This window comes from Dipteris shenzhenensis, chromosome 6, assembly GCF_047967505.1.
Source record: "Dipteris shenzhenensis isolate YYH24624 ecotype China chromosome 6, Dip_SZ_1.0, whole genome shotgun sequence".
Taxonomy (NCBI): domain Eukaryota; kingdom Viridiplantae; phylum Streptophyta; class Polypodiopsida; order Gleicheniales; family Dipteridaceae; genus Dipteris; species Dipteris shenzhenensis.
In genome coordinates, this window is record NC_141601.1 from 27,528,162 (window position 1) to 27,537,808 (window position 9,647).

At 40.9% G+C, this 9,647-nt stretch overlaps 1 protein-coding gene across 1 annotated transcript; it reads right to left on the bottom strand.

The window, feature by feature from the left end:
- Window positions 1-1,719: 1,719 nt before the first annotated feature.
- On the bottom strand, window positions 1,720-2,869 carry LOC147900997 (putative glutathione S-transferase). Its single transcript, XM_087375626.1, has 2 exons — window positions 2,463-2,869; window positions 1,720-2,145 (listed from the first exon to the last, which is right to left on the bottom strand). The coding sequence occupies exons 1-2, from the start codon at window positions 2,784-2,786 to the stop codon at window positions 1,783-1,785; spliced, it is 687 nt and encodes a 228-aa protein (XP_087231752.1). The 5' UTR covers window positions 2,787-2,869; the 3' UTR covers window positions 1,720-1,782.
- Between the last annotated feature and the right edge of the window lie 6,778 nt (window positions 2,870-9,647).

The following is a 9,647-nucleotide window of genomic DNA, read 5'->3' on the forward strand; positions in this document are numbered from 1 at the left end:
AGCCAAACTAACATGATGAATGCTAGCCATTACCATGGCACAATGAATGCTAGCCATTATTGTATAGGCAGAGACAGAGGATGGCAGAAAGAAATCTATAGGCTACGTAAGAGTGCAGTAGATACGCTAGCAAAAAAGAGACAACAGACTTATTGCACATGAGCCAAATTGTGAAATGGCACTTAGATGTGGCCAGAAACACTCCAAAGGACAATGACATGGCAAAAGTATGAGACAAAACTAGGGCTTAACACATGGAAAAACACAAGATTGGTATGTGTGTGTGTGTACTTAAATAAATAAATATTCATTTATTTATATACATATAGATATAAATATAACTATATAAATATGAATATGTAAAGCACGATGAATGCTAGCCATTACTGCGACATTAGAGGCACAAAATGGCAAAAAGAAATCTACATGTTACCCGAGAATGCAACAATTGAGCTAGCAAAAAAGAGACAGCAAACTGACTGTGCACGAGAGCCAGACTACGAAATGGCACTCTAACATGGCCAGAAACAGTCCAAAGAACAATGACTCCGAAGAATTGTAGGACAAAACCCGACCTTGACACATGGAAAAACACAAGATTGACATATAAATATGAGACAACAAATTGACCGTGCATGAGAGCGAGACTATGAAATGGCACTCTGACGTGGCCAAAAACAGTCCAAAGAATAATGATGTGGCAGAAGCGTGGAACAAAACCCAAGCTTGACACATGGAAAAACACAAGATTGGCAGATAGATATATAAATATTAACATTAGTATGTACGTATGTATGTATTTATTTATTTACATATATATATATATATATATCAATATAACTATATAAATATGAATATATACACATACATGGCACAATAAATGCTAGCTGCGTGAGCAGAGGCCCAGAACGCTAGAAAAAATCTATGCGCTACCCAAGAATGCAACAACTGAATTAGAAAAAAAGAGACAACAAACTGATTGCGCACGAGAGCCAAACTATGAAACGGTACTCTAACGTGGCCAAAAATAGTCCAAAGGGCAATGATGCGATAGAAGTGCTGGATAAAACCCGAGCTTAACACATGGAAAAACACAAGATTGGCATATGAATATTAACATGTATGTATGTATGTATGTATGCATGCATGCATGCATGAAGTGTATGTATGCTCTTATAAGCGTATGTATGTAGGCCTATGTGTCGACACATTTACATGTGTGCGTTTGCCTAGTGGACACACATGCACGTGTCAATTCTCTACGCATGCTTGACTATGTGTGTCTCTCCACACATGTACAATTACTCCTTTCTCATCATGCACACACCTCCACTTTCTCACTCACACCTCTCTCTCTCTCTCTCTCTCTCTCTCACATGATGAGAGAGGAGTAATAGTACATGCGTGGAGAGACACACACACTCAAGCATGCGTAGAGAATTAACACATGTGCATGTGTGTCCACTAGGCAAACGCACATATGTAAATGTGTCGACATATAGGCCTACATACATACACTTACAAGAGCATACATACACTTGACCACGTGCACACACACACATGGTGAGAGAGAGAGAGAGAGAGAGAGATGCTAAGAATTAATCAAGATGCACCTGGAAATTTTCATTAAAATTTATTCTTGAAATTGAAGATATCCACCATGAGACCCAACAAAGCCGGTCTCTAACCCAACAGAGACGGGTCAAGCTACTCGTTAGATAAAAAGAAAGCCTCTGCCTTATTGTCACTATTGCCAAAGAGCTTTTGGCTTTTCAAGCCGAGTTACACCTGGGCTTGTGCTCTTGCGTCCCTCACTGCCTTGAAAAATTCACACACCTTCTCTGGTGCTTCCAAAGTCTCTCCTAATGCTGATTCCTCGAATGCTTTCTTCCACCCACACAAACGTGGATACGCCTCCAGCTCAAGACTGCAGTTCCCCAAAGTTTCCAAAGTATATTGCCACGCCACAAAAGGACCCAAGATTATATCGACGTAGCCCACCGTGGCACCCCCGAAATAAGGGGGCTCCTTTGCAACAGTACCTAAGGCTTCTTCCAATAAACTCAGGCAGTCCTTGGAGTCTTGAAGAGCCGCCTTCCGCTCCTCTTCCGTTGGTTTGAAGAGCCGAAATAAAGCTTCATTAAGCTGTGCAACACAGGCGAGCAAAAGAAGCCAGCATGTGAGATGCAGGATCCTAGTTACAAATCCTTCACCTCAATCTTTAATTTTAATGGACGAGATTCGTCCCTTTCATCTGCTCGCAAGTACAATTTTTACTATCATACGCTTGAAGAACACTTATCTGCCGGCCTGCATTTTCTTGCAATAGAATGCCACAAATGAGGCATTCATTACAGCCCACAGACCGCTTACTTCCTCAAACTGGCGAGAGTAGGCTGTTAAGAGGTTTGGTTCTAGCAAAAACGAGGAAAAAATGACAGGCAGTAAGGCAACGCACGCACCTTCTTGTCCACGAAGTCAGCCCAGAAGCGAGCGACGGCGCGATCGTAGGGATCCGAAGGGAGGAGGTTCTTGCCATCGGGGGAGGGGAAAGCTTCGTCGACGTACTGGACGATGATGGAGGACTCGCAGACGGGTTTACCAAGGTGGAGGAGGACGGGGACTTTCTTGTAGACAGGGTTGGATTGGAGGAGGAGGGGGCTTTTGTTGGAGAGGTCCTCGGTGAGGGTGGTGAAGGGGACCTTTTTGGCGGAGAGCGCGAGGATGGCACGCATTGCGTAGGGGCTCGCCGAGACAGAAAGGAGTTGGACATCTTCAGAAGCCATGGCGAGGAGAAAGACGTGTGGTTTTATAAGTGAGAGAGACTTTGGTCGTGTGACTATGTAGGAGGAAAGTAAGGGAAACTTTGGTTGTGTGCGTAGGAAAGTGAAATGGTTGTGATTAAATAGCCCAATCACCTCTTAACACCATGAAGCTTCACTCGTGCTTTCCTTCCTTGCTTCCCTCATCACCATTGTCATCCTCCTCTTTTATAACGTTCCCTCTTGGCCTTTTCCATCCGCTTGTCCATACTTAAATGACCTCTTGCAAGTTGTTAGGGTCCCTCCTACATATGTAGAAACTAGAGTAGCCCCTTAAATGCAAATGGGATGCGATGCAGGAGGGGAGGTGAAGAGATGGGATAGAAGGGGGGGCAAAGAGAGCCAAAGAGATAAGGGAAGGGAGGTAGAGCTTCTTTGATTTCTTTGCCCTTGAATGCCAAGACACTATGATTGTCTCCGTCGAAACTTAAGAGACCGCTTCATCATTTGGGACCCACTCCTTCATTATACAATTAGTATACAATGTGTTGTTATCCATATTCTCCTTCTTGCCCTTTGGCTCATACCATACCGTCGTAAATGTTGTAGCTCTCCCTTGGTCATCTCTTTGCACATCAACTACTTTTGCAACCCAAAACTTCACATTCTCATATTCATTATCCGATGGCCGAACCACAACAAAACAATCGACCTCTATATCTACTTGTGGCATAAACTCTCTCTTCTTCGGTCCACAATATGGACGTGGGAGTAATGATACAAATTCATTTTCAAAGACTGGAGTTGGGGTCAAATCGTTATGAACATTTGGCCAAAACATATTGCATTCTTCTTTGACATCCTTTGAGCCTCGCATTCTCTCAAGGTCCTTTATTAAATTTTGTGTCTTGTTAATTACAGTGGTAGTGTGTTCTCTCCAAGTAGGCTTCGAATCAGGATATCTCCGGAGCATTTCCTCTTTGTATGTAATAAATGCTTTTAATCCTTCTATTTCACAGTTAGACCTCTCATTGAATTCTTGTATAGGAGCCCATGTTGGATACCTTTCCTTGCTGGGAATTGAAGTTAAGAGACTGTAAGGTTCTTCAGGTTCCCATTTTGTATCATGAGAATAATGTTGCCATTGCATTACGGGTTTTTTATCTATTAAAAAAAAACGAAAGTAGTGTGGATTGGTATGACCTGTCAATGCATCACCACCCGTTTGTATGAAAGGTAGAATGAAGCTCTTCCAATCATACATTCTTTTGATCCTCTCACATACTGTACTTTCCTTACGACCACCAACTTGCCTGCCACATCTTCTTACCAAGTCATCTATTGTCTCCACATCCTTGCATTTAAGCTCTCTTGAGACTGTGCTAAAAACCTGATCGATATCCTCATGTATATGCCCAACATACAAAAATCCACATTCGACCTCATTGAAGATTCAATGAGCAACTAGCATGGAGCAGAATGCAAACATGAGTACATTCTTATTTTCTCGCCAGCAATTATCAGCTTGTATTCTCAAAGTCGGTGGTAGGCGACCTTTTTTAGCATGTACATTATGAATTGCCTTCATAATAGATGTTACAACTTGATTGCTATCATGTAGATGCAAGGAATCAATCCATATATTTGCAAAGAACTTAATTCCATGCACTAACCCTCCACATAGATGTGTCTTTAGAAAGTGCTTTCCTTGTAATTTAGGTCGAGTGGCAACAAAACGAGGCAATGTTATTGTATTCTGATCCATGCCATCTACAATAAGGCACATGTAGTCATCGGGATGCGAAATAGCTTGCTCATTCCAAAATGCATATTTTTGTCTGGAATGTCGAATAAGGTCATGATGAGATTTTTTGTTTTTTTTGTAAAATTCCCTTTGATTTGGACATGTTGCACTCTCAATCGCTCGCTTTAAATCATCACAAACATTGCACTTTGACATTTTGTGCCTCCTTGGGATTTTAACATATCCAAAGTTCTTCTTCCAAAGAGTATACAAAGTATGAGAAGAAGCTACGGCATCCCCTCTTTGCCTTTGCTTTTCTACAATAGAGTCAAATACTTCGAGCTTTGTCAAGCCCATTGGAAGGTGCATTTCAGTGATCGCGTCACCGTTAGGGAGTTTGGTAGATATATGGGGTTGAGGTAAAGCATTTTCATGTATGAAGTCTTGCAAAATTGCTACTGCCCTGACAGTTGAGATTCTTGATTTGGACCTTCCTTCATTACCGTGAATGCTAAATTTGTTGCCGCCCTTTGCCTTGGTGACTAAATCCCAATATGTACCATGGGATAATCCAGTAATATTGCGATATGCCTTATTGCAAATCTTTTTTCCATTTACGAGAGGTTTTACCTTTTGTCTTGAACTTAGCCTTTTATTACCATTCCGAAGAAAGCAAGAGAGACTTGTAAGAAGGTATTCATTTCTTTCGCTTCCTGTTCTTTGCCACACGTGTGCTCTACATTCCCTGATGTCTGCAAGATCAATGAAGCGCATACATCTTTGCTTGCAACATAGATATCCCAATGCATTTAACATGTTCTCCTCCTTCATTACTCTCTTCCTCTTTGGTTGCTTTTGTGGATCTGCCTGGATTCGCTTTCTCTTCATGCATATGTATGACCATTTTCGTTCCTCATGCACGTTGTTATCTGTATTCATGCACTTCTTCTCCTCACATTTGTTTGTAACCAAGCATCCATGATTGGTCATTGCATCCTTAGCCATATCACAATCAAAGTTAAATATTGAATAATCCTCTGTTGATCTCATCCTCGTTTTTAACATACTCTTAGGACCATTCAATGAATTCAATATTCTACGAGAGTATTGAGAACCTTGAAACTCTTCCACTCCTGAGAGAACATCGCTCATTGGGACATCTTGCATGGCTTTCACAAATCCACAAGCTTGATTGACACCACGTTTGTTAATATGCATGAACTCATCCACACTTGACAAGACATCGCTATTGAAACCTTTGCCCTTCTCACTGTGCAAGAATTCATCCACCCCAGATAAGGCTTTGCTTCTAAAATTATTTTGTTTCTTGGAACCAATGAACTCATCCACTCCAGATAAGATGTCACTTCTATAATTGAGTACATTGAAATCATCCACATTTGAAGTGATAGAGCCTAGCACATGGGCATGCTTTTTAGGTCCTTTGATATTATAGTATACCTTGTCTTTATCATTGAAAACCACATGCCTCTTTCTCATGTTTAAAAATTGCATGCTCCATCTCATATTCTTGCCTACCTCATTGTAGGGATCACATAAGGATGTTATGTTATCAACCATACCATCATCAATGACTTTTAGAATCCTCATCTGTGCAAATGACCATTGCTCCACTTGTTCAAATTCCAATACTTCACCTTCTGCTACAGTCTTATTTGCAAATGATCTCATTTGTAAAATGTCCCCTATAGTAAAATCCAAGGTGGTGCATTTTGTATTCTTGATAATGTTTGTTGCATAAGTCTCATCTTTGTCCCATGCTATAAATGATTTGTTGGATGTATTGTAGGGCATAAAATCTCTAAGTGTTTCCATATCTCCACATTTATACTTTAGCTCAACATGTGCGCTAAGAATCTTTGATACAGTAACTGCCACCTTATCTTCGCCAAGTCTTTGAAAGTGGCAAACTGAATTGGGATCACTATCATGGATTGTAGCAAATGCAATTCTCATGCAACTACTTCTCTTTTGCTACATAAAATCACATCCATCCCTGGAACAAAATCTATAGCCATCTCCTTTGTGAGAGTCCTTTGCAAGCAAGCCTGCAGTAGCAATAATTACATAAATATTAGTCTCTTTTTAATAATCTACTCATTTATTATAATTTTTATTTAGCACTTAATTTATTAGTGGGAGAAGTTATCTGATCAAGTACTCATCAGATGGACACGCCACTTTGCATGCAACTCAATAACACCTATGTTGAGGTGCGTGCAAAGTATTGTGCCCATCGTCTATGCTTTGCATGTTATATCATGCATTAAACACCATTTGTGCCTCAGTGTCATACACAACCATAAAAAACACGGTCTAGGTGTGTTATTTAAATAAGTACTTATCGGATGGGGGCTTCACTTTGCACGCAAGTCAGATATGCTTTGCATGGTCGATCACGCATTATACACCATTTTCCACCTAATGATATGCACATCCGTCAAAAAGCACGCCCTTAGGTGTGTTATCTAACCAAGTACTTATCGGATGGGTGTGCCTCTTTGAAAACAAGTCAATACCACCAAGGTTGAGGCATAGGAAAAGTATTGTGCCCATCGGATATGCCCTGCATGGTCGATCGAGCATTAAATACCATTTCTGCCTTAGTGTCATGCACATCCGTAAAAAAACACACTGCTAGTTATGTTATCTGATCAAGTACTTATGGGATGGGCATGCCACTTTGCATGTAGGTCAATTCCACCTAGTTTAAGCTATTTGCAAAGTATTGTAACCATCAGATATGCTTTGCATTGTCGATCAAGCATAAAACACCATTTTTGTCTTAGTGTCATGCACAACCATAAAAAAGCATGGTCCTAGGTGTGTTAATCAAACAAGTACTTATCGGATGGGGGCTCCACTTTGCACGCAAGTCCATTTCAACTAGGTTGAGGTGCATGCAAAGTATTGTCACTATCGGATATGCTTTGCATGGTCGATATACAATGTTTTTCCGGTAGTGATATGCACATCTGCAAAAAAACACACCCTTAGGTATGTTATCTGACCAAGTACTTATCGGATGGGTGTGCAAAGTATTGTGCCCATCGGATATGCTTTGCATTGTCGATCAACCATAAAACACCGTTTTTGCTTTAGTCTCATACACAACCATAGAAAAACACATCCTAGGTGTGTTATTCAAACAAGTACTTCTCAGATGGGGGCTCCACTTTGCATGCAAGTCGGTTTCAACTAGGTTGAGGTTTGCTCAAAGTATTGTGACCATCGGATATGCTTTCCATGGCCGATCATGCATTATACACCATTTTTTCCCTAGTGATATGCACATCCACAAAAAAACACGCCCTTAGGTGTGTTATCTAACCAAGTACTTATCGGATGGGTGTGCTTGTTTCAAAACATGTCAATGCCACCTAGGTTGAGGTGTAGGAAAAGTATTGTGCCCATCGGATATGCTTTGTATGGTTGATCGACCATTAAATATACCATTTTTGCCTTGGTGTCATGCACATCCTAAAAAAACACGCTGCTAGGTATGTTCTCCGATCAAGTACTTATGGGATGGGCATGCCACTTTGCATGTAAGTCAATTCCACCTAGTTTAAGGTATGTGCAAAGTATTATGCCCATCGGATATGCTTTGCATTGTCGACGAAGCATAAAACACGATTTTTACTCTAGTGTAATGCACAACCATAAAAAAACACCATCCTAGGTGTGTTATTCAAACAAGTACTTATTGAATAGGGGCTCCACTTTGCACCCAGGTGCCATCTGCATTAAATACCATTTTTGCCTTAGTGTCATGCACATCCATAAAAAAACACGCTACTAGGTGTGTTATCAGATCAAGTACTTATGCGATGGGAATGCCACTTTTCATGTAAGTCAATTCCACCTAGTTGAAGGTTTGTACAAAGTATTGTGCCCATCGAATATGCTTTGCATTGTCGATCAAGCATAAAACACCGTTTTTGCCTTAGTGTCATGCACAACCATAAAAAAACACGGTCCTAGGTGTGTTAATCAAACAAGTACTTATCGGATGGGGGCTCCACTTTGCATGCAAGTCCGTTTCAACTAGGTTTAGGTGTGTGCAAAGTATTGTCACCATCAGATATGCTTTGCATGGTCGATATACAACGTTTTTCTAGTAGTGATATGCACATCCGCAAAAAAACATGCCCTTAGGAATGTTATCTGACCAAGTACTTATCGAATGGGTGTGCCTCTTTGACAACATTTCAATACCACCTAGGTTAAGGTGTAGGAAAAGTATTGTGCCCATCGGATATGCTTTGCATGGTCGATCGAGCATTAAATACCATTTTTGCCTTAGTCTCATGCACATTCGTAAAAAAACACGTCGGTAGGCGTGTTATCTGATCAAGTACTTACGCGATGGGAATGCCACTTTGCATGTATTCCAGCTAATTTAAGGTGTGTGCAAAGTATTGTGCCCATTGGATATGCTTTGCATTGTGGATCAAGCATAAAACACCGTTTTTGCCTTAGTGTAATGCACAACCATAAAAAAGCACGGTCCTAGGTGTGTTATTCAAACAAGTACTTATCAGATGGAGGATCCACTTTGCACACAAGTATCTTTCAACTAGGTTGAGGTGCGTGCAAAGTATTGTGACCAGCAGATATGCTTTGCATGGCCGATCACGCATTATCCATCGTTTTTTCCCTAGTGATATGCACATCCGCAGAAAAACACGCCCTTAAGTGTGTTATCTGACCAAGTACTTATCGGATGGGTATGCCTCTTTGAGAACATTTCAATACCACCTAGGCTATGGCATAGGAAAATTGTTGTGCCCATCGGATATCCTTTGCATGGTCGATCGAGCATTAAATACTATTTTTGCTCGTGTCATGCACATCCGTAAAAAAACACGCTGTTAGGTGTGTTATCTGATCTAGCACTTATGGGATGGGTGTGCCACTTTGCACGTAAGTCAATTCCACCTAGTTGAAGGTGCATGAAAAGTATTGTGCCCATCGGATATGCTTTGCATTGTGGATCAAGCATAAAACACCATTTTTGCCTTAGTGTCATGCACAACCATAAAAAAACATGGTCCTAGGTCTGTTATTCAAAGAAGTACTTATCGGATGGGGGCTCCACTTTGCATGCAAGTATCTTT